At 40.9% G+C, this 25,111-nt stretch overlaps 1 protein-coding gene across 7 annotated transcripts; it reads right to left on the bottom strand.

Moving 5' to 3' along the window:
- Positions 1 to 1,558: 1,558 nt before the first annotated feature.
- Positions 1,559 to 20,937, bottom strand: rbm44 (RNA binding motif protein 44). Of its 7 annotated transcripts, XM_082508705.1 has the most exons (23): positions 20,692 to 20,802; positions 20,493 to 20,588; positions 20,160 to 20,374; positions 19,971 to 20,019; positions 19,788 to 19,894; positions 14,395 to 14,469; positions 14,280 to 14,325; positions 14,176 to 14,210; positions 12,423 to 12,610; positions 12,127 to 12,326; positions 9,686 to 9,807; positions 9,221 to 9,576; positions 9,094 to 9,143; positions 7,709 to 7,858; positions 7,458 to 7,623; positions 6,300 to 6,334; positions 4,353 to 4,419; positions 4,128 to 4,209; positions 3,918 to 4,049; positions 3,766 to 3,833; positions 3,512 to 3,582; positions 2,607 to 2,811; positions 1,562 to 2,092 (listed from the first exon to the last, which is right to left on the bottom strand). In XM_082508705.1, the coding sequence occupies exons 3-23, from the start codon at positions 20,350 to 20,352 to the stop codon at positions 1,799 to 1,801; spliced, it is 2,691 nt and encodes an 896-aa protein (XP_082364831.1). In that variant the 5' UTR covers positions 20,353 to 20,374; positions 20,493 to 20,588; positions 20,692 to 20,802; the 3' UTR covers positions 1,562 to 1,798. The 7 variants fall into 7 exon arrangements, with proteins under 7 accessions (XP_082364835.1, XP_082364834.1, XP_082364831.1 ...); XM_082508708.1 differs by having other exon boundaries at positions 1,560 to 2,092; positions 14,395 to 14,466; positions 20,493 to 20,802; XM_082508706.1 differs by lacking the exons at positions 20,493 to 20,588; positions 20,692 to 20,802 and adding an exon at positions 20,811 to 20,937.
- Between the last annotated feature and the right edge of the window lie 4,174 nt (positions 20,938 to 25,111).

Genomic DNA, 25,111 nt, shown 5'->3' with positions numbered 1-25,111 from the left:
CAGGAAGCAGCATGTGAGGCTGGGAAAGAATGTCTCGGACTCCCGGACCATCAGCACCGGCTCCCCTCAGGGCTGTGTTCTTTCTCCTCTACCCGCCACTAACACATGACCCTACGCTGTGTCACTGCATCATTCTATGTTTGGCACTGATCACCACCTGCACTCATGCACATATCTTTCCACGTAGCACTTTTAATTCTTATCCCTACTTTTATTTTTTTCCATGTCTATTTAAGTGCTATTTATGACACTATGTTTGCACTGAAGCACCGCAGCAATTTCCTAATGTTGTAAACCTGCTCAACATTTGGCAATAAACCCCTTTCTGATTCTGATTCTTTAAACAGCTCTCTTTTAGGAGACACACTGCTGGCTAACGGTGTCATGTGATCAAACAGCGTAATTTAATTGGCTGAGAGCCACTCGACTCGATCTGGTGCTGATTGCTCTGGCTTGGGTCATTAAAGTTCATCACTTTTGCAGTTGAATTTTTGCAGGTGAATTTTTGCAGGGAAATTTGGAGGATAAAAATTCAGTGTCATAAATTCAATGTCTAAAAATACTTGAATTCTGATGATACTATATTTCTTCCATATCTCAGTCGCACTTTTTTCCCGCTTCACTCCGCACGCCAGCCTTGTGCTTTGCGCTGGGAAGGGGCGGTAGTTACACTCGCAGTAGCACAGGAACATTTTTTTTTTTTTACCATGACGATAATATTTAGAAAAAGATGATAGCTCAGATATATATATATTTTTAATCATAACTGTGGACTTAGTGGTCTGTCATTAACATTTTTAAATTTGTGTATACTTTGAACTCCGAACTTTCAACACAAGCTGCAGCTTATGTCAGCTTAAATCACTCGTGATTTGGAGGTGCTGCGTGTCCGTGTACCCCAGAAGGTTAAAAACAGACACCTTCATTCCATTTCCAGAGCGTAACAACCAACCACCTGTGTGAAATGCCCAAGGTTTTGATTCAAAATGTGCTCTGACACAATCATAAGCATCGGTTGCTACTGGAAAAAAGAAAAAGAAAGCGGTCAGCGCTATGGGCGGAACCATTTGTTAATAGTGGAGGGGGGGGGGGGGGGGTAACACTATGTAATATATTCAGTTTTAGAATTTATATTCACTGTTAACTTTAGCTAGGTCTTGAGGTCTGCAGTTCACTTGGCTGTCAAGGCAGCTGTTATCAGCTGATAAAAGACCTGGAGTGGAAATTTACGGGTCAACACCAGAAGACAGTCTTAGAAAAAGAACTTCCAGAATTAAAAAGCTGTTTGTTTTTTTAGGACAGTCACCTTTTCCATTTGTTAAAAATAAATCAAATTTAAAGTTTGCATTTATATATATATGTTCTAGACAGTCTTTCAGTTCTGGTGACAGCGGACATTAAAGCTAGTTTAGATACTACTTCAGAATAAGTGCCTTAGTTACAGCCCTTCACATCTACTAAGACGACTGCACAGTGTTGAGCCTCGACATTAGGACTCTGCTAATACTTGGTTAAAGAAAGGCAAAACAAAGAGGATAAGACATTTTTCAAAGGATGCTTTTTTTTTTTAATGACAGAAAACAAACGAATTCACGTGCCAGATAACAGAAGTAGCAGCCTGAACATGCCTCTAACTTTAAGGCAGCAACATTGAGAGATTCATAAATTCTCTTCGATCAAAAATTATATTCTTTATAGCAGGCTGATTAATAGCTTTTCCCTCTTCTTAAAAATAATATGATGGAATGAACAATCAAAGGTTCTGTCACATAACAAATCAGAGCTGTTGGTTTCTTTATTATGACTGCTTAGCAGTCTGCGGCCTGGTCAGAAGTTCAGATATCATCTCCCTGATGGTCCTGAGGGGCATGCCACAGAGGACGCCCTGATGCTTTGCCCTCAGCTCAAGCATAGCATCCACAATCCTCTGCCTCCCCACCTCTGGGTGGAGCTGTGTCAGCTCTGCTATCAGAGTATCAAAGCTGCTCATGGTGCCATAGTGTTGTGGCACAAAGGTTCCCTTTGCTGTAGGGGAGATGCACACCACCTTCCTGTTCCTGATGCTGGGCTTAACAGGAGGCGGGGTTATCAGCTGGAGAGAACAGAGGAGCACACATTTCCATATTAATGCACTCAAAAAACAAAAACAAACAAAACAAACAAGCATAGATCCAGTCCCGATCAAAGGTTTAAGACTTGAAAAATGGCAAACAAGCCAGCTGACAGAAAATGACAATGAATAGACATTTTTGCACAGATTTAGCCTTGCACAGGGTATGTGGTCCCAAACTTTTGCTCAGCTTTAAAACAGCCCGTTTCAGTTTAAGTGTTGTTTTCAATGAATTGCATGCTTTCAAAAAAAAAAAAAAAAAAAAAATTAAAAAAAAAAAGAAAAGTTGTGTCCCACTCCCAGCTCTTCTTGTTGCATGCTGAAGCTCTACTTGGAACCTTGTTAAGATCCAACCATGCAAAATCAGATTTTTTCCCCCCCATTTTTCAAGTGGTCTTAAACTTTTGATCGGGACTGTATGTTCTGCTTCTAACAAAGATCTGAATGCACACTTAAAGTTTGATTGTTTTAGAATGCCTAATGCTCGTCTGCTCACCTCAGTGCTGCTGGAGTCAGTCTTGGAGGTTTGTGGTTTGGCAGCGTCCTGTGAGGAATCAGGTTCAGAGGCCGAGTTCTGGCTGTTGTTCGTGGGTCTGCTGATGTGCTCCAAATGTAAAACGCGACCTTGCATTCTGCATCCATTTAGCTCTTTCACTGCAGTCTCAGCAGACTGGGGGCCACTTAACATAACTATGGCAAATCTTCAGAACATAGTGAGTTGTTAAACTGGCATGCGTGTGCTGATTTGTGAAGCATTAGAATTCGCTGCTACAACCACACATAAGTAAACCTTCTAGAATTGTGTAGAAATGTAACATTTTACAGTTTTGTATAAAATTACAGCCCAGGACTTAATTCTAATCTCAGTGTCATTTAATGTTGGATAAACACTAGCATGACATTGCTACTGGACTTTTACATTACAAGCAATACATTAACATCTGCTTTTGACCAGGTAGATGATTTACTGTATCACTTTGCACACCACTGTGACTCCAGCGATTACATGGAGCAGGGTGAGTACTGCCAGTCTAACAAGAATAGAAATCCCACATGGCAAAACATAATTCCCTAAAGAAAACTGGTGGCCCAAGAGTAAACAGACCTGCTGCAGGTGGAGTGGACACAAGGGTAAAGTAATGTGTTGACAGCAGTACACAAAAAATATAACAGGATAATATCACAGATCACCTGGAATCAGCCAAACACATTCAGGTTTACTTTGATGCAGTTAAAGCATTCATACTCAGGATTGGAGTCACGATTTAAAGCCAAAAACACAGGGAAACTGGGCCCATAATAATGTTTTCCTTAAGGAAAGAATTGATATAAAGACCTGAATGTGTGACTACTTAATGAAACAAGCATAAGCCTGAATAGTGGGGAAAAAAAGGACCTCACCTCAAATCCTTTAAAGCAGAAATGCTGACTTCAGTGGGATGGTATTTCTCAAAGAACAGCATCATGTCACTCTGACAGGGACAAAGTTTCAATTAAAGTCTACACTGCCCTCTGCTGGCAATCACACTGCAGTACAATGGTTTTACATAAAAGGATCATTACACAATTTAACTTGTCATTTAAAATTTCCAATGCGAAAAAAAACAATGAATTTTAAATGACTACTCAAACAACATTGATGAGTAAATGTTCACCTCCGTCACATTGCTGGGCAGCTTGGAAACACACAGTACGGAGCTCATGGCCTCCTGACTGGCTGATTCTGGAATGAAAACAACTTAACTGCAGCTACTTAGAATTATAATTCTCCAAACGTTCAGCCCTAATGCACTGTTTGCTCTCTCACCATCAGACACATGTGCCGTCACCGGTGTGGGGTCCTGTCTCACAGCAGTAGCTACATCATCTTCTGGAAGCTCCAGCTCTTCCTCAGCATCATACCATTTCTCACCTGTGTTCACCTCTTGACCCGCAGACCCTGTCCACAAAAAGAATTCCTCAGATAACCAGTATTCATAAATTGGTTACAGACGCTTCTGCGCATTATGGTTCGAACCTCCATCTTGAGGGATGAGGGTAGGAGCTCTCCTTGTACTGTCATTTTTATTTTTGAGCCGTTTTTCCTTTTCCTGACCAACCTGAGAAAAGAGGGGAAAAAGTTGACTTGTTCATGGTAATGAGGCCCAAATACAGGAAATAAAAAAAAAAAAAAACCCCACACACACAAAAACAAAACACCAAGCTGAAAAAAAAGGACGTGAAAAACAACAATGTGAAGAACCTTTCCGCCTTGAGCATCAGGACGTCCACCATCTCCACTTGGTGCATCCAGCTTCTCCTGGGAGCTGCTTTGGATTAGAAAACATTTGTCATTATTTTGGGGGGGGGGGGTCTCATCTACTCAATAGCTGAAGCAAAATAACATACAACTACACCGCGTTCCAATTATGCAAATGATATTTTCCCCTTATTTTTTTGTAAATAGTCGATTCAAATGACAGTCAGCATAATTTTCGAGTCAACCATTAGAGTACAACTCAAATGTTACTCAACAAAACTGCCAATGAAAAAGTGTTTTTCAAAAATAAACTTAAAATGCACTGTTCCAAATTATTACGCACAGAGTTTCAAAACATTTTATAGATAGTAGAGAATTGAAAATGGTCATTTGTTGAATTTGCAGCATTAGATCAATTTTACTGAAATCAAAAACATCTTAACAGGTCAAAGCTACATATTAACATAGGACCCCTTATTTGATAGCAGTTTTACAATTCTTGCATCCATGGAACTTGTGAGTTTTTGGAAAGTTTCTTCTTGAATGTCTTTGCAGGATGTCAGAATAGCCTCCCAGAGCTGCTGTTTGGATGTGAACTGCCTCCCACCCTCTTATTTTTTGGTTTGAGGATGCTCCAAAGGTTCTCAATAGGATTGAGGTCAGGGAGGAATGGGGACCACACCATGAGTTTCTCTCCTTTTATGCCGATAGCAGCCAATGATGCAGAGGTGTTCGCTGTAGCATAAGATGGTGCATTGTCTTGCATGAAGATGGTTTTGTTGCAGAAGGCACAGTTCTTCTCTTTCTACCATGGAAGAAAGTGGTCAGTCAGAAACTCCACATACTTTGCAGAGGTCATTTTCACACCTTCAGGGACCCAAAAGAGGCCAACGAGCTCTCTCCCCGTAATTCCAGCTCAAAACATGACTCCACCACGTCCTTGCTGCCGTTGCAGCCCTGTTGAGACATGGTGGCTGTCCACCATCCACCACTGCATCCATCTGGACCATCCTGGGTTGCATTGCACTCATCAGTGAACAGGACTGTTTGAAAATTAGTCTTCATGTAGTTCTGGGCCCACTGCAGCCGTTTCTGCTTGTGAGCATTGGTTAGGGGTGGCCAAATATAAGGTTTATGCACAACTGCAAGTCTCTGGAGGATCCTACACCTTGATGTTCGCAGGGCTCCAGAGGCACCAGCAGCTTCAAATATGTGTTTGCTGCTTTGTTAGCAGCTGCTCTCTTAGTCTGATGCATTTGTCTGGCAGAAACAGTCCTCACTGTGCCTTTATCTGCACGAACCCACTCAGCCACAAATTTCTTACATTATGGTGATCATGCTTAAGTTTTCGTGAAATATCTAAGGTTTTCATTACGTGTCCAAGGCATTCAACCATTTCATGCTTTTCAGCAGCAGAGAGATCATTTTTCCTTCCTATATTGCTTGAAAATGGTGGTCTGCTTAATAATGTGGAACATCCTTCTTTAGTAGTTTTCCTTTAATTGGGCTCACCTGGCAAACTAATGATCACAGGTGTCCAAGATTGAGTTTAGTCATCCAAAGAGCCCTGAGACACAATTTCATCCATGGGTTTAATTGAAAAACGATCATTATGACACTTAAACACAATTCGCATAATAATTTGGAACGCGGTGTAAGTGCGTGTACCTGTTTAGACCTCTTTGTGGGGGCCCAAAATTGACATGTTACTATACTTGTGGGAAGCCACGGTCACTTTATGAAGACAAAAGTGCCCGTCCCCACAAGTTTGAAGGCATTTTTGAGACTCAAAATGCCGTTTTAGTGTCAGGGTTACAATTAAAAAATGAATGCCAAACCATAACCTATGTTTAGGGTAAGCAGCTAGGGAAAGCATTCTGTCAATTAGATGTCCTCACTAAGATAGCAAAATGATAGCGTGTGTGCGCGTGCACATGTGTTTTAATGTACCAAGATGAGATTTCTCCCAAAACTTCACGAATGATCTAGACAGGAAGACAGAAAAAGAAGTTATTTCCAAATAAAGTCCAATTCATCACCCAGCCCCACCACAGAGCTGGCAGATGTTTACTAGGGGTGCAACAATACATGTATCGATATTGAACCGTTCGATACAGTGCTTTCGGTTCTGTACGCATATGTATCGAACAATACAACATGTTTAATTTATTTTATCAACTTTTCTTCTGATGATGTCGTCTGTGTTGAGCGCTCAGTGGATCTGCGTTCGACTACTCTGCCTAGGCTGCACTGTCGAGTGCAGATCCACTAGCACAGCGCAAGCTAGCAAGACAGAAGCTAAGCTTGTTGCAACATGGCAAATGCCTCAACGCTACCCGAAACTGAACCTCCCCCACCCTCATTCAGATCTGGCCTTTGGAACCATCTTGGTTTTCATGTGACGTATGACCCTGATGGTAAGCGTGTCATGGACTAAAGTAAAACAGTATGTCGGATGTGCCACGCAATGCTCAATTGGTGGGAACTAGTGCGTTAGCGCAGTTTGCTCGTTAACGTGTTGACGTCGTCCAGCCCCACGCACGGGGCGATCTGCGGTAACTTGTTAACGGAGATTTGCCGCGTTATGGTGTTAATGTCATTTCAACGAGATGAACTCCGACAGCACTAGTGGGAACACAACGAATATGACTGCACATTTACGCCGACATCATCCTAGTGCAAAGACAAGTGGAAGCAGACAAAACAAAAAGCACGCATACTACAAACTTTACGAGTCATTTAGACAGCCGTTAGCACGTGATTCTCCTTATGGGGACCTGATGTGTTTAATATGCTGCTGAGAATATAGCCCAGAAGAAGCGTATAGTATAGCTTTTATTTTGGAAAGAGCCATTTCTCTGTAATAAACTCTTTTCCAAAGATGAGCGATTTCTCGATCAGATAGATTTATTTTCTTTATTATTTTGTTGTTTCAGAAACATTAAATTTAAAAACTGTACTTTTGAGAGAAAATATTTATAATTTTAATAAATGACAAATTAAAAAAAGGCATGAACATTTTTTTGTATCAAAAAAATATCGAACTGTGACACCAAAGTATCGAACCGAAACGTGAATTTTGTGTATCATTGCACCCCTAATGTTTACCTGTGCAGGGATGTAACTTGATCCTGTGAGTATCTCGCCAGAGTCAACAGATAAAGGCTTCAGTTGCTGCAGGGGAAGCCCTGCCTGGATCTTACTCTTCATCTCATTATAGTCCAACTCCAGTTTTTGGAGAGCAGATATAATGTTTGAAGGAGGATTCTTTGCCCTGCAGTGAGATTCAGGACAAAAACTCTTGTCTCAGACAGAGGCTTATAGGCTCAGACACATATTGTAACTTGGTGCATACTTACACTAGGGTGAGCTGGTTTCCCTCAGTAGAGGTGTAGTATAGTCTCCAGCAGTGCTGTCTGCATATGCTGTACTGCAGTGCCAGGAGGGCTAGCTCTGCTTGCTGAGCACGGTCCATACACTCACACTCTTTTCTCAACTTGCCGCCAACACTGAGGGGGGGGGGGGGGGGGTTACATACACACATTATACTATACAGATCATGCATAAACAGGTCATGCGTGCGTATACTAGGGCTGCTCGATTATGGCAAAAATGATAATCACGATTTTCACTGAAATTGAGATCACGATTATTTGACGATATTTATTTAACCCTTTAAGACCTACCATAGAACCAAGTCCAGAGCTTATATTATTTTTTTTTTTTTTTACATGTTGTAGTGCCATTTGTGGGAGCATTTCAAGTTGCTATACATCAATACAACTGTTATAGCCCATATTTTAATAATATGTATGCATTAAGTCCATAGTAATTACATAAATTGCAAAAAAGTGCAATAAACTACAAAAAAAAAATTTGAAAATCGCTTTTGTTTTGTTTACATATATTTCTACTTGGAGAAATTTAAGAGGTTTATCCCTCAAAACTTTAAATACAATAAAGTTGCAAAAAAATAGTTTCCCACCACAGGAAATTTATTTTGAGTGTCTTCATAGTTTTATTTTGGAGATACAGCAATTTTTATATACTGCAGGAAAAACAAAAAACAATCCTATGATGCAAATTTGCAAAGAAAACAGCATGTGCATCATTTCACTGTGGGAAGTGTTACGAACAGCTGATAGGAACGGCGAACCGTGTTTCTGGAATATTATGTTTTTGTTCCTGCAAGCGCTTTTTATGCAATTTTTGCAAAGCTATATGTGGAACGAAACCGTGACCTAGGACAAGCTGATGGCATCAGATGTAAGTACAACTCCTCCGGTTTCATATGCAAAACAAATTATTGCGCTAGCTTACACGGTTCAGATTCTACAGGGATTTAAAAATAGTTACACAAAACGGAGCGTGCTGCTCTGACCAGCTTTAAAGAGTTAACAATAACTTAAAAAAAATAATATAAAATGGTGTGCAACACCACTGAAGTTTTTTTTTTTTTTTTAAACTCTCTTTTCAACCAACAGCAGTCACTCTCCTCTCCAAATAACTTCTGCTTAGCTTTCCGAGCTTCCCTTGGGTCCTCTTAATCAGCGGTCTCCACCCTTTTTTGCGCCACGGACTGGTTTATGCCCGACAATATTTTCACGGACCGGCCTTTAAGGTGTCGCGGATAAATGAGGGAGGGGCTAATAATCGGCTCAGTCATTTTTAATGATCGTTGAAAGCCCAGATCGTAATCGTGATTAAAATTCGATTAATTGAGCAGCCCTAGCGTATACTTCACCTTTTTGTTTTCTCTTTCCCTTCCTGTGTTTTCTTCAGTTTGAGAAATTCCTGAAATATTAATAGACTATTTAAAAATGTTTTGCTGGAGCTTCTATGAATGACAGCTGTTTGGGTTCCAATCTTACCTTGGCGATATAGTCCAGATCTGCCATGCGCACTTCAGTGTTAATGTGTTTGTCAGCTGTTTCCAGGTCCTCAGTTTGAGTAAAGACTGACAGGCACTGCACCACCTCAGTGCCAATCATCGCATCACAGGTGGGGACGCAGGGCATAGGGGAGGTGTGCTTATCTACACTTTTTACCTTGGTGGCAGACTCATATGACCTCAAGGTCTCAGTGCTGGCTTCTGCTGTAACATCATTATTAGTGGTGACTGGACACGAGTGACCGCTCCGGTTTTGTTCTTTCAGACTGTCATTAGCCAGACAGACAAGGATGCTCTTATCATCCGCCATGAGGCTATGAAAGGTGTCGCTTTGATCTTCAAAGGTTAAGAGAGTTGATTGCAGTATGGTCAGTACCATGCATATCCTCATCTCTGCATATATGTTTTGTGGTGTTTTCTTCAGCTTGGCACAGAGGAAACTTACCCTGTTCTGGCTCCACTGCCTGCACAATGCTTCCATCGGTGTACTCTGGATCAATCATCTGAATCCTGTCAGTACTGCTGGAGTCTAGGAGAGACTCTTTGGTAGCCATTGGCCATTCTGACCTGTAACATCAAATAATGTTACTCATTACTCTCAGCCTAACAGGTAGTGCTGTTATAGAAACCAAGTTCTTGTAAATATAATTAGAGTGGTGTAAGAGTGTTTGGTCTATGGAAATTGCATTTTGTGTTTACTTGGGTTATTTTGGTCTAATATCTAATCTTTGTTTGATGATTTCAAATATTTAAGTTTGACAAACACAAATAACAGAAAATCAGGAAGGGGGCAACATATGCACGACATTGAATATGCTGCAGATTTAGGTAACTTTAAATATTTTTTACATTTCTTTCCGATGTCTAAAATAAATTCATTCACTCTGTAGTTGGGGATAATTTAAATCCACAGTTGGTTTAAAGTAGATGTCCGTAGACAGACAGGAGCACCAAAGCTGAAGTCAAAAAGCTGGACACTGTCAGCAGCAACATGGATTTTAGACATGCAACACACATCCTGTGGGCCCACCATCCGCCAGAGGCGGCGTAGGGGTCCGGTGCAAGGTGCTTCAGGTCACTGTCAAGGGCAGGTCCCTTGCAATTTGATTACTCAAGCTGGCCATGGGAAAAGGGAATGTCATCTGTCTGGTATGGAAGGAAACTGAAGTGATGAGAGTTTGACAGAAAGAAAGAGTAGATGTAGCTGGTTCACCTCAACTGACATATTAGGGTCTGAAACTAGTCTCCTCAGAGGGGCTGGGCTCTGCTCCAGTCTAGAGTTACATCAGTGAGAGCAGCAGGCAGGTATACACCAGCCTCTGTGCCTTTGGTAACAGGTATGCACTGTCATTTGCACTTATGTGGCAAAATCATGGTTCAGAATACCTTCTTGCTGGTCAGGGGTTCAAATCCAGTAAACGGTAGGCTAGGCCCTCCATGCTACCTAATGTGTATGTGCTACAGTTAACTCAAGCCATACTGGCTTGTCTGTTGCTCATATTAACAAGGTCTGTGTGAGGGGTTGAATAGCTGTTTTAATGCTACCATGCATGTAATCCCAGGGGAAGGGGTTACATGAAGAGGATGTGGAACTTATGGCTTTGGTAACACCAAACATCTAGACTAAGGGTGAGATAGTAGCTCAATGTTCCAACATCCAGAAGAAGCAACTGCTATCACAACTAGAGATTGATGAGGTACAACACAAATGCTACAGCAAAGGGAACCCAGGACATCAGCTCAAGGGTTGAGAAATCAACATCCCCACCCTCCAAGATTGGTTACCAAGCTCTAAGAACAACTGGTGGGTTGCTGTTGAATGCAAGAGCAGCTGACCTGAAGTTTATGACTAAGCTGGAAACCTGGATCCTCAGTGGCTGATTACCAAGCCTACGTAAAGTACCTGATGAAAGTCTACCAGAAGATGTGAATGCAGCATTACGGTCAACGGCCACTGTCACAATGTATTTGGCTATATGGTAATTAATACCACCCAAAAAAAAAAAGTCACTGGCTACCCTCTGCCACCCCTGCAGGCCACCGCCAGATCCTTCTGTCTCAGGAAAAGCAGGGCCCTCACAGGTGACTCCTTGCACCCGTTCACCACTTGTGTGAACCGTCTGGTCGGCACCTCAGGTCAATCAGGTCCCACACCTCCAGACTCACTAACAGCTTCTTCACCTGGACTTTTAACAAATACTACCCCCACTCACCTCACCAATCTGAGCCACAGTCTGAGTAACGCTCATCACTCAGGCCACTCGCATACAATCTATACTCAGACGAAGTCCTTTGCACTGTTTCCAAGAACTTTGTTCAAGAAGTTTGTCTACATTTCTCCTGTTTGTCATTTATTCCTAATGTCTTATTTTATTCCTGCAGAGTTGGTGTGGAACACCCATAATTTCATTTTACATGTACATTGACAATAAAGGGCTATTCTAGTCCATCCTATGATGAACAGCCACAAAGAACAGTGTCCTCAGTGGAGATGGAGCATGAAGGGAAGTAAGCTAACTGTCGGAACTGCAGGAAGGCGCAATGTAAAAAGCGGGGCCTAAGAACTGTCCACACCTGTGGCCTTAGAAACTGCTAAACCAAGCCAGCCTTGGCTACCAGCTCGAAAAGGTACACCAGAGAGACAGAAGCAGTAAGAGCCTCACCAAGGCTGAAGATTGAGCAACATTGGGAGAAGGATGCAACACATAACAACAATTCTCAGCGATTAGTAGAGCTCAGCATACCGTAGCAACATTACTGAACAGGATCCAAGAACGTCTCAAGTATGAAGAGTTTGGACAGGACCAGGTCCTGACATGACTCACACCTACTCAATAAAAACACTGCTCTAAGTCAAAGACTCAGTGAAATAAGATGCATACTTACTGTGATGGACTGAAGTCTGCACTCTGGCCTTGTAGCCCTGAAATCTGGTTCCAGGGCTCAGGCTTTCTCCTCTGTCGACATACCTCGAGGTCCGTGTCCAGAGAAACGCTCACCAGGCCGGCTGGTTCCTTGCACACAGCTGCACAGCTGCCCGTTTGAAATGAGTACCTATCTTCATTCAGCTGGCACAGTGGCAGTCCCTTTCAAATAACAACAGTGATTTGTCTTTTAAAAAAAAAAAAAAAAAAATAATACAACTTTGACTACACAAACTAAAGCTCTTTAAACACACTTACAGGTCTATAGCAGGCCTTCTGATCATTTGTTTTTTGTGTGACGGGGCTGCTGCAAGCTGCACTGAAGCCACCAGGCATGTGAGCCTGCCCAAACAGCTTTTCTTGATGCTCGTTCCTGTTACAGCCAAGCAAAGTTAAATTCTCCCTACTGGGGAGCATCTCCAAGTCCAGGTGAGTGCTGGGTGTTTCTTGAATAAAAAGCAAACAAATGGAACTGTTACAAGATTGAAAGTATGTGAATGGAACTTGGTAATCTTCAATTAATACTCATTAAATTTGACAGTTTGAGACAAGAAATAAGCCTTGTTCTATACTAAGACGTGTTGTGAAATTTATTTTTACTACAATTTTGTTGTCATTGCCTGTCTGTGGGATATCTCCAACCGCAGGATGAGTAACCTGAACTTATACCAGGAATTATCCGAAAGTTCCAGGACTTCACTAATTAAAAAACGATTCCAGATTTAAAGATCTTCTCTTCAAAGTCATCTTTCTGTGCAACTGTGGCCCGCTTTCAGCACGATTATCGTTTTTAGATCACTTAACTAACTCCTCTTGGTCCATTTGCATGGTCTGCATGTGCCTGTGTGAGTTTCTTCTGGGTTCTTTCCACAACCCAGAGACATGCATGTTACATTTTGATTCTTGGCAATGGATTTAACACAGAAGATAAAATCCTGTCTAAATTAATAGATATTTTAATATCTATTAAGTGTTATTCGGTTGTAAAATAAAAGGAAAGAACAAGAGAGAAAGAACGAGAGCTATTGATGGCAGGCCTGAAAGAACAAAAAAAAAAAAAAAAAAGAAGAAGTTTTGAGCATATCGAATAACTTCTATGGCCACAGGCGTATAACATCGAGCATCTAGGAGTGCAGACTGCTTCTGCAAAACACTTGTGAAAGAATGTGTCACTCTCAGGAGCTCGGTGATTTCCAGTGTGGCACTGTGATAGGATGCCACCTCTGCAATAAGTCAAGTCATGAAATGTCCTCAATACTAAATATTCCACAGTCAGCTGTTAGCTGTATTATAAAGAAGTGCAAGTCATTGCACTTCTCAGCAACTTGGCCACAAAGTGATAGGCCACACAAAATTACAGAGTGGGGTCAGCAGCTGAGGCGCACAGTGCACAGAGGTTGCCAATTTTCTACAGTCAGTTGCTACAGACCTCCAAATTTCATGTTGCCTTCAGATTAGCTCATGAACAGTGTGTAGAAAGCTTCGTGGAATTGGTTTCCAATTCCATGGCTGAGCAGCTGAGGAACCCAACAGAAGTTGGAATGAGAGAATAAAATGGGTAGAGGGTTGGAAATCACACCTTCGAGTTGGGCTATTATCTGTCTAAGTCAGAGACATCCAGTGAAGCCAGAAGGTGAGTGCACCGGCAGCATTAGTGACAGCTGAATGTGCTGGAATGCGTATCCATTTACTGTGCTGACGCCAACCAAACGTTGACAAAGCACAAGGTCACTAACAGGCATGTTAAATATTCATTTTGTAAATTTTTATTTAAAAAATTCAAGCAAAAAAAGTAGTTAAAAATAAAGTAAAACAGGTAGACAGCTAATGGACAGGAGCTGAAAATACCATCTATTTTGGAAGAGGTCCTGAGAATGAATATTAGTTATGTTTTTTTAATTGGCAGAGTCCCAGAACTATCCACCAATAGCACAATGTCCAAACCAATCTGATTAATGCTTTTAAAGGGGTTTCTGTTTTCTGACTCAAGTGTATGAGATGATTATATTACCACATCCATCCATCTCTGTTCCTGCAGTTGTAAACCTGTAAAGAAAATGAATTTTAGTGAAGTGATAGAACTTGTCTGATATGTGTCTTCACAGTAACACATACACGTGCTGGCTGGCTGTCACAGCTGACTGGGCAGGACTGCTGCCATCTGTAAATTTAAAAATAAATTTAGTCTGAGCACACCTAGTGCAAGATTTTAGTACTATAACATACTTACCCTTCACATGAACATGATGCCTATGTATTTCTAAGGCAGGATGTCTTTGCAAGAACTGATGAAACCCTCCTCCTTCTAGGGAAAAGAAAAACATGATAAGGTAACTACAATTCATTTTCAATGCATGAAAATGTGCCTACACCTATACACAAAAATGCTGAAACTGTTAGAACGGTTCTACCAGTTATTTAATTTGCTCATCAATGTGACAACTCTAGGTGATATTTTTTGTTACAAAGGTTACAAACCTAGAGGGAGTTTTGATGCTCTTCTCGTGTCTGTATGGTTCTCTCAGAACAACTTTGTTACGTTAACTGGCATTTGCTCTGAATGGTTGCCCTCCCCCGACTCCCCAGTTGAAGCAGGAAACATATTAGCCAATCATGTACTGACAGCAGCTATCAAAGTTCTGTATTTTCATTTGTAATTTGATTAGTTATTTCCAGATTAAGTTTGCTTGTTTTGGCTAAGTGTCATTATTTAAACATTGTTTTTTTTTTTAGTTTCAACTATAAAAGAAAGAAAAAAAAAAAAATTCAAAACCTCCCCACAGATATATCATTAAGTACAGTAACTGGAGTAGCTGCTTATATTTAGTTTAACAGTTTCTCTCTGATCTTTCCGAGTTAACTTTGTGAGGACTAGAAAAGTTTGCTTTACAAAACCTGTGCTGGCAAATTATATGGGGACTGCAATTAATTTTAGATCACTTTAATGGTTAATTGCATACTGAGCACTCCAAATAAAAATAAGAAGAAAAGTTATAGATTCCCATGATCAAGGGTTGTTTGTGTAGCCTTTGTGGAAGGCTCTGTGCAGGAATGCGGTAGTGAACCGGAGCAAGGTCCAGAAACAGTAGCGCTCACAGTAAGATGGTACCTTAGGCGCATGAAACTGGGTAACAGGTCAGGGAAAAGTCTGTGTGTGTCCATCCCTAGGTGAAGCTGCACCCAATGGAGGAGAACAATGGGCTAAAGCAGGGGTGGGCAACTCCAGACCTCGAGGGCCGGTGTCCCTGCAGGTTTTAGATGTGTCCTTGAACCAACACAGCTGATTTAAATGGCTAAATTAGCTCCGCAACATGTCCTGAAGTTCTCCAGAGGCCTGGTAACGAACTAATCATGTGATTCAGGTGCATTGACCCAGGGTGAGATCTAAAACCCGCAGGACACCGGCCCTCGAGGACTGGAATTGCCCATCCCTGGGCTAAAATCTAAACCACCGCACTTCTCAACAGGTTTTGACCAATCAGAAGCACATTCTCTTTTACAAATACCACTAGTACTGCTGGTTAGCATCATCTCTCTGGATTGAGAAAAACATGGATTGGGACCGAAACCCTCTTTTACCTTAGATAAAAAGAACATGCAACAACTTCATTAATTCATTTTTTCCTAAACCACTGTGTCTTTTAGACTCCATTCCAACACAACTCTTCAGTTCTACTATTAATCAATTATTAAATATGATCAGTTTCCATTTTTATCTTAAAAAGTCTTGAAAGAATTACTGCTGTTGCGGCTCCAACCTATGGCCGCGGCAGGCTAAACATGAGGACACAGATGACGCGCAACAATAAACACATAAAATACACTTCTGTACCATTTGCTCCTTTTATTTCCACATGCAACTGTCCAATATATAAATCAGCACATGGGATTAACTATTAAACAAATGCACAGATTGCACAAACAAATAACTGCAACTTACCAATAACTGCACTAATTACAATGCCAACTTACAATTAAGGCTATGGCATCAATTAGTGCACAAATATACAAAAACCCATCAAGTTCCAGTTAAAATACATCAAGCTGCGGTCAACAGAAAGTTTTGCCTCATGCTCACCCTACCTTTCTGCTCATCAACATCAGGCGCAGTGAACAGGTGAGTGCAACCACATTTATCATCTACCACTAAGGAATGGTTTTATTTGAATGGTTTCGTTCTGGATTCACAGTGCATCATAGCACAGAAACAACACTAGCAAAGTTAACAAATGATCTTTTTATGGCCCGTCATAGTGGACTGCCTCTCCTGTTAGACTTCAGTGTAGCATTCAATAGCACCAACCACAGTATTTTACTGCAGTGATTAGAACACACCACTGATATATAAAGGAAATAGTCTGAATTACATCTGATTCCAATGCTTTATGTAAATGGAGAGCCGTCTTCACATATGAAAGTTAATCGTAGAGTTCCACAGGGTTCGGTGTTGGGACCAGTACTATTAGCATAACATATACGTCCCTTAAGTAACATTATTAAAAAACAGAATACATTTTCATTGCTATGCAGATGATTTGCAGCTTTATTTATCTATGAAGCCTGACGAGGGCATAAAGATGTCCTTCAACATGCATTAAAAAATAAATAAAATGTAGGAATGTTTTCTTTCATCTGCATAATCTCTTAACATTGGAAGCATCCGGTCTCAGAGTGATGTTGAAAAACTAGTTTGTATGTTCATTACAGCTAGGCTGGGCTATTGTAATTCATTATCAGGTCAAATGCTCCCAAAAAGCCTTCACCTAATCCAAAATGCTGCAGCAAGAGTACTGGGACTAGAAACAGAGAGTACATTTCCCCTATATTAGCATCTTTTCATGGCAACCTCTTAAATCCAGAATTGCATTTAAAATCCACCTCACATACCAGATCTTGAATATTCAGGCCCCATCTTATCTGAAAGACCTCATAGGGGCATTTTACCCCATCACAGCGCTTTGCTTTCAACCTGCATAGCCTTCAGTTTTCAGGCTCCTCTTCTCTGGAACCAGTTCCCAGTTTGAATCCTGACAGACACACTCCCTACTTTCAAGACTGGCTTAAAACTTTTCTAAAGAAAAGTTTATTCCCCCAACTATAAGCTTTATCAAAGCTTATAGTTGGGGGAATAAAACATTTTCAAAAAGACAGTCATTCAAAAAGCCTGGAAGTCTGCTGCCCAAAAATCACATTGGCAATTACAAGAAACTGGCGCATTGAAAGCAAAATATGGTGTGGTGTGGCAAAGACATGCATAGTACTATAAGCCCTAATACATTCTCTTTCACATCTTTCTTGACCTCTTTATGTCTTTTACTCTTATGCTGTTTTGTGGATCACAAGGTTTAAAATTACTTATAAACACACACACACACACACACACAGTAACTCCACCAGAGTGCCTATTTCGGGTCACTTTTGCCGGTGTTCCAGATCTACTGGCGTTTAGATCAACTGGCATTGGTCGAACAGATGTGTGGCAGTCTTGCGTTTCAGGAGCTGCTACCGACAAACCAGCAAAAAAAAAAAGGCAAATGTGTCATCTGTGACACTTGTGAGGTTATCTCAAACACACTCCGTCAGTCTTGATGCTGTTGAACAACAAAATGTTTAAAAATGTGGCGAGTTTACCTGGTGATATCCTCATGCGCGACGCGAAAACAGCAAACAAGTAATACCACGCCGATGTTGTTCACAGGACAGCAAGAGTAAACGATCGGGAGACTCTAGTCGTCGTTATCGTTCCCCTCGCACGGTTTATTTCTCCGAATTCAGCGTTTTTGCTTCACAACTAAAGCGAGCAGTTTACTTTGTGCACTAACATGGACTCGAGTCAACCAGCGCCACCTCTGGCCAAGTGCCACAGCCTACAGCCAGATCAACTTGTGACACACATCTGCACCACGTTTGAATTCGTTTCATGCACATTTGTACCTTTCAATTGTGTCTGTTTGTGCGTCATGCAAATAAACCTTTGAAAAGAATGAAATGATATCATATATTCCTTATTGGCCTACATTCGTTCAAAATCCCAAATTATATACACAAAATCATAGAAATCACCACTCCAATTGGTCATCATGATTTTGATATTCTCTTTTTCCATAACAATGAAATACGCCTTGGACAAATATGACACATCAATATTTCATTAGTGTTGTCACATCACATCCTGTAAGCATCATCTGTCTGTGTCCTTTCTCTGGAAATTAATATTTCCAGCCAATATAGGCAATCCATCAACATGGCTGGAGAGTTGGTAGTTATATACAGTCTGTATAAGTGTGGTTAATCCAATGAAGATTTGTAAGGAGACGGCAGTTACTTTGAATTCACAGCAGTTACACAGTGATTAGTAATAAACAGAGCCGGTGAGAGTGAATGGATTTAAGAAAGTCAGTGACTCAGGTGTGTCGCTTGGTTTGTCATCTGTTTGTGAGACTGGAGGAGACGTAGAAATCTTTTGTTTTAAATCTTAGTTAGGAAGATTCCTGTTTGAAAACAAGCACTTTTTGTGAGAAATGCAAGAAGTACATCTGCAGAAAGCACACAGTTACATTCTGTCCATCATGTGGACAAAATAGAAAATGTTGAACATTGAAAAACTGAGAACGTTGGGCAAGTTCAAAATACGTGTTTGTAAGAACGAAAAACCAAATTGTTCCTAAAATAGTTATGGAAAGTCACTGTTGTATGTCTGTGTTCTACATGTTTATCTGATGGGAAATAAAGTTGCTATTGTTTTATTGCAGTTTATTGCAGTTTCTTGACAATTCTGAGTGGATTTACACAGTACGGGTCAAATGACCCGCAACAAAATCAATGTCACTTTTGTTTTTCAACATAATACAAGGGTTAATTTCCAAAACTTCCATATGATCTTCAATTTGTAGCAGATCCACTATCACACAGCAGCTGTAGTTGTGAAGCAAAAACGCTGAATTCGGAGAAATAAACCGTGCGAGGGGAACGATAACGACGACTAGAGTCTCCCGATCGTTTACTCTTGCTGTCCTGTGAACAACATCGGCGTGGTATTACTTGTTTGCTGTTTTCGCGATCGCGTCGCGCATGAGGATATCACCAGGTAAACTCGCCACATTTTTAAACATTTTGTTGTTCAACAGCATCAAGACTGACGGAGTGTGTTTGAGATAACCTCACAAGTGTCACAGATGACACATTTGCCGTTTTTTTGCTGGTTTGTCGGTAGCAGCTCCTGAAACGCAAGACTGCCACACATCTGTTCGATCAACGCCAGTTGATCTAAACGCCAGTAGATCTGGAACACCGGTCCAAGCCCGGGTAAAGGAGCAGGGTTGGAATTGTGACATTAAAAAAAACAAAAAAACCCAATAATTGCTAAAAGAAATTTAATTTGTAGTTCTAAATAAACTCTAAATGCATTTAGGACGTTTTTTACTCACTTTGTCTCTTCCACGATGTTATTTCTCTCTCCAACAACATAAGTTACAATTAGATTAGCATGACCAATTATGCAAATTAGGCGATGACGTCATTTAGCGAGTTCTAGCGACTTTTAGGACAACCAATAGCGATTTTCCTTACTGAGAAGTTGGCAACACTGTTGTGGACTGCTGTAGTGGGAGTACCGACACATACCCTGTATGAGCTTTCTGTCCTCGGGTGACAAACGCAGATACCAGCCCAGCAGCTTGGAGTCAGTTAAGGCCAGTTGCGGATAAGCAGCCACCAAATCATACACAGACCTGAAAGCAGAACCACGTCTCTTTTTTTTTTGGTTCAGGTTATTTAGCTGGACACAAAACTGTCGTGGTTACATACCTGTCCAGAAAGAACTTCCTGCGCCCCTCTGTTGATGCAGAAACCGACGCTAAGACAAACAAATGACAAACTAGTAAAATGTAGTTACTGGTCAAGTTTGCGGTACAGAACACAAAGCCTGGACACAGAATAATATCATTGCGCTAGGACATAAATTGGGATTACTTTTACCCATGATTTTATACTTACGTGGACTGGGTCTTTTAATATAAGGATTGTAAAAACTGCTTTCTGCCCACACATCCGCAGAGTAATGAGGTGCCTCGTGAAAGCCACGCCACGATGTTTGATAAGAAGTCATGGGTTGGGTGTCTATTGCAGTCGACCAAACGTAACCAGGCCACCACGTCCGCCACGGGTCATGCGTGTAGCACGGCTCCATTATGACCGCGAAATGGCGTCAGCTAAACACGTGAACGTAATGATGGCTAATGTTAGCATTAAGCAAAGCTAATGTTTATCTGTTAGCATTTGAATTTTCGGTTTCTCGTTTAATATTTCTGAAAATAAAAAGGCACATACGCTTCTCCTTTTAGTTTTCGGAGTTAGCTTGCTAACTTGTTAGTTATGCTACATCCAAACCCCGCGTTACTCTCGAGGCCTTCAGTTGTCTCATAACTACAATAATGGAAGATATATTTTCTCACTCCACTTCATTTTAGCCATGCCGGGGAAAGATTGGTTCGTCAAAGTACAGGAATAGTCCACTCTCTAATTTTACCTTTAGTTAATCTTCGCTATTGCCATTTGTGAGCTTTAACATTCTCCTCCTACGACACTCTTACACATGCAGCGAGTTCTGTAGGCGAAGGACAGTCAGTTTACCCTGTTGTCACTTACCTCAGTCTGGTAGTTGAGAATAGCACTCAGCAGATAACTTTTTTTGAGGGGCGGGATTACATGTATTTATACACAGTACAATTTTATTTGAACATTGAGAAAAACTAATACAATTCAAGTACAGTTTTCATGGATCGATCGATACTAGCGTGATTGGATCGATACTTTGATTTTAACTGTGTTAATTATTTCTTTGGAAAAAGTAAACCTCAAACATGCACTATATGAAAAATGTCCGAATCTTTTTTTGTGTGCTTTAGAGACAGAAAATTTTAAATTCCAGGTCTCCAAAAGCTCAGTTAAAAACACATGAAAAGGTGAAAGGTGTGTTTTTTGTGTTAACTAATTATTGCGGAAAGTAACGATCACAGTGATGATTAAAACGTGTTCAGAATTTGGAAATTGAGAATTCATCTCATTAAGTCGTGGCACATACTCTCCCCCAATTAGCTGCCCGAATACTTTAAAATTATTGGTACTGATTGTATCCATATCAAAATTTGTAGTTTTTGTACAAAGTATCAGTATCAGATACTACCTTGAATTTTACTTAATATCTAATTGGAAAGGAAATCAGTGGTATCCCACATCACTAGTTTTCATTTCCTTTACTATCATATGTATATTGGACAGTGGTAATGTCCATATTAAACATGGCCAAAGTTTCAGGTAATGAGCATGGTGTTAACAGCAGGGATGAGGAGTGAGACTTGTGAGGTCAAAGGACAGCATGTTAATTTGCTTGTTTCACTCTCAGTGGCATGATATTTAAACATAAGACCAAGACCAGATTTAAATATCTGAAAAACATATGGGGCACAAACACAATATATAATTTTTTTAACATAACTGTACAAAATGTACATTATATTTTAGAATAATTTACTGGGAATAGACTGCATTGCAATGGTGCCGACATGATTGGCTTACACTAAAAAACAGATACAGTGCTGTGAAAATATTTTTGCTCCCTCTTAATTTCTTTTTAAGTATTTGTTTAAGATCATCAAACTAATTTCAATATCAACAACAATGCAAGTACAAATACAAAATGCAGTTTTTAAATGGTCCTTTCATTTCTTAAGGAACAAAAGCTATCCAAACCTATCTGGTTCTGTCTGAAAAAGTAATTGCCCTCTAAATATGATAACTGATTGTGCCACCCTCTGCAGAAAAAACTGCATCAGCTGTTCGATGGCAATGACTCTTTCACATTGCTTTGTGTAAAGTTAATATGTCAATCCAGTCCCACTGGTGGAGTTTTGAGCATGAACGCGGCAGATGTGATGGGACTCAAACCTTCCAAAAAAATTTGTTCAATCGGTCCATAAAATATTTACCCAAAAGTCCTGGAGATCAAGACATTTAATGGCAAACATGAGACAAGCCTTTGTGTTGTTTTTGGTCAGCAGTGGGTTTCATCTTGAAACTCACCTATGGATACTGTTGTTGCTTTCTATGATCAAGTACATTCTACCTAATGTTCACACTCAGAGAGCAACTTGGGGTTAGTATCTTGCCCAAGAATATTTGGCATGCAGACTGGAGCAGCCATGTATCAAACCATCCACCTTCCAATTAGTATGACCTGCTCTACTACTGAGCTACAGCCACCCCAAGTCTTTCCCATTGTGGATAATAGGTGTCGCTGTGGTTCACTGGAGTCCACAGCCACTCCTTCCAGACTGATAGATGTCACTGACTTTGTTTCTCATCTGTTCTTGAGTTTCTTTAGATTGTACCATGATGTGCTGCTTTTCTTTTTATGTTTTAGCCTACTTGGTTTCTTCATTCATCATGTCTGGCAGTAATCAGGCCTGAGTATGGCTAGAGAAAATTACTCATGTTTTCAAGAACTATTCATCCATTACCTTTTCATATAGGGTCAGGTAGGTTTAGATAGCTTTTTCTCTTAATAACTGAAATCAAAATTCTAAGATAAAGTGTATATATAATAATTTAACTATCATAAGTTATCTTTTTCTAACATAAAAATTCGTTTTATGATCTTAAACATGCAAGTGTCACTAATAAAACAATAAAAAATAAGAAATCAGAATGGGGGCAAATACATTTTATCAACACTGTACACGGTGTGCAACAGGCCACCTATACTTTACACCTATAGGAGCTGCTCAGCCATGACAAACTCAGGACATATTTGTTACTTAAAGTACTGACTCTGAGCCTTTATTTTTGTTGGTTATGGCTGTCAAACGTCTGGCTGTACAGTAAACACATACCGTGCACAATATCGTGTTAGTCATTTAATTACAAATGAGAAGGTAAACCAGATGCCCTAGTACTTACTTTATGTGCTTTAGTAGAATTTGTCCACTAGAGGGCAGAAATGGTTAAAGTAAAGTAAGCATGACCCTCTTAAAAATCAGAACTAAATGCCATGTGGGTGGTGTGTGTGTTTGTGAGAAATCAGTTATGCAACAGAGTTTTGGTACTAAAGTCTCACCATGGTAATGAGCATTGTGTGAAACACAGCATGTTAGCCAAATTCTGTGAAAGATTTGAGCTGTTCCCTGGTAGCGTGACCCAAATTTCTCAGTAACTGAAGCCAGAACAGTGCGGGTGATCCTCTCAAACTACAGTTTAAGGATTCTTTGTGTGTCTGTGTGGATGGACACATCTGAAAGCTCACAGCAGAAAACACATCACAATGAATTGCTTTGGTTCAATAACTTAAATGCAACAGCTCACAGTTGTGTACTGTATGTATGTGCGAGGACTGCCCATTTTGTTGCTCTCTTTTCTCTCTGTTGGAGCCAAAGGCAGTGTATCAAGCACTCTGTTTGTGTATTGATTTGGAGTGATATTTATAATGCTGCCTTAAACATATAGACACCCTGCCCATAACTTACTGTTCAACTTTGTCAAGTAATTTAAGTGGTGATGGACAAGAAGAGGTGTTTCAAAGGTGACAGGACTTTTTCAGGGCCTCACTTGCTCCTGTGAAATGAATCACAGTCATTGCATTGGCTTATTTTTGATCATGGACAGCAGGTTTGTAACTGGGAGAAAGAAAACTATATAGCACCTCAGAATTAGGTGGTCATTTTCAGACCCATTGACAATCTACAACAGCGGGCCCCAACCTTTTTTGCGCCACGGACCGGTTTATGCCCGACAATATTTTCATGGACTGGCCTTTAAGGTGTCGCAGATAAATTCAACAAAATAAAACTAGTACCGGTACCGAAAAAAGAAAATTTATTCATAACACATGTGAAAAGACCCAGGAAAACCGAGTTAACGATAAAAACGATAACAAAATAACACTGAAAAACGATAAAAACCCTGAAAACTATACATTTCACACCTGAGCCTCAACTCTCGCGGCCCGGTACCAAACGACTCACGGACCTGTACCAGTCCGAGGCCCGGGGGTTGGGGACCGCTGGTCTACAACATGCAGAAAGATCTGGATAAACATGTCAAAGATCACCCTGCCAGTGATCAGGTACCCTGCTGGGATAATAGGCTGGCCAAAGGAGGAGATAGAAGCCACTGATATCAAGACCAAGAAGCTCCTGACCATGCATGGATGGTTTCAGCCCAAGTCCAGCACCCTGAGGCTGTACGCTAAGCAAATAGAAGGAGCCCTGGGACTGGTGAGTGTCAGAGCCACAGTCCAGGAAGAAACAACAAGCATCCACGAATACATCAGGAAGATAGCCATGACTGGCTGTGTGCTCAGTGAATACCTCAGGCAGGAAAAACCCAAGAAAGAGGAAGAACCATCATGGAAGGACAGGCCCCTCCCGGTATGTAACACTGGCAGATGGAGGAGGTGGCTGACATCCAGAAATCCTACCAGTGGCTGAACAAAGCTGGACTGAAAGACAGCACAGAGGCACATAATCATGGTAGCACAGGAACAAGCTCTGAGCACAAGATCCATAGAGGCTGGGGTCTATCACACCAGGCAAGACCCCAGGTGCAGGCTGTGTAAAGATGCCCCTGAGACAATCCAGCACATAATAGCAGAGTGCAAGATGCTAGCAGGCAAGGCATACATGGAACGCCATAGCCAAGTGGCCGGCATAGTGTACAGGAACATCTGTGCCGAGTATAACCTGGAAGTCCCGAGGTCAAAATGGGAGATGCCCCCAAGGGTGGTGGAGAATGACCGAGCTAAGATCCTGTGGGACTTCCTGATACAGACGGACAAAATGGTGGTGGCTAACCAACCGGACATAGTGGTGGTAGACAAACAGAAGAAGACGGCCGTAGTGATCGATGTAGCGGTTCCGAATGACAGCAATATCAGGAAGAAGGAACACGAGAAG

The sequence above is a fragment of the Aulonocara stuartgranti genome (assembly GCF_965226115.1).
Source record: "Aulonocara stuartgranti genome assembly, chromosome: 16".
Lineage (NCBI taxonomy): Eukaryota > Metazoa > Chordata > Actinopteri > Cichliformes > Cichlidae > Aulonocara > Aulonocara stuartgranti.
Note: the sequence above shows the minus strand (reverse complement) of the source record. Positions and strands in the feature narration are given on the sequence as shown.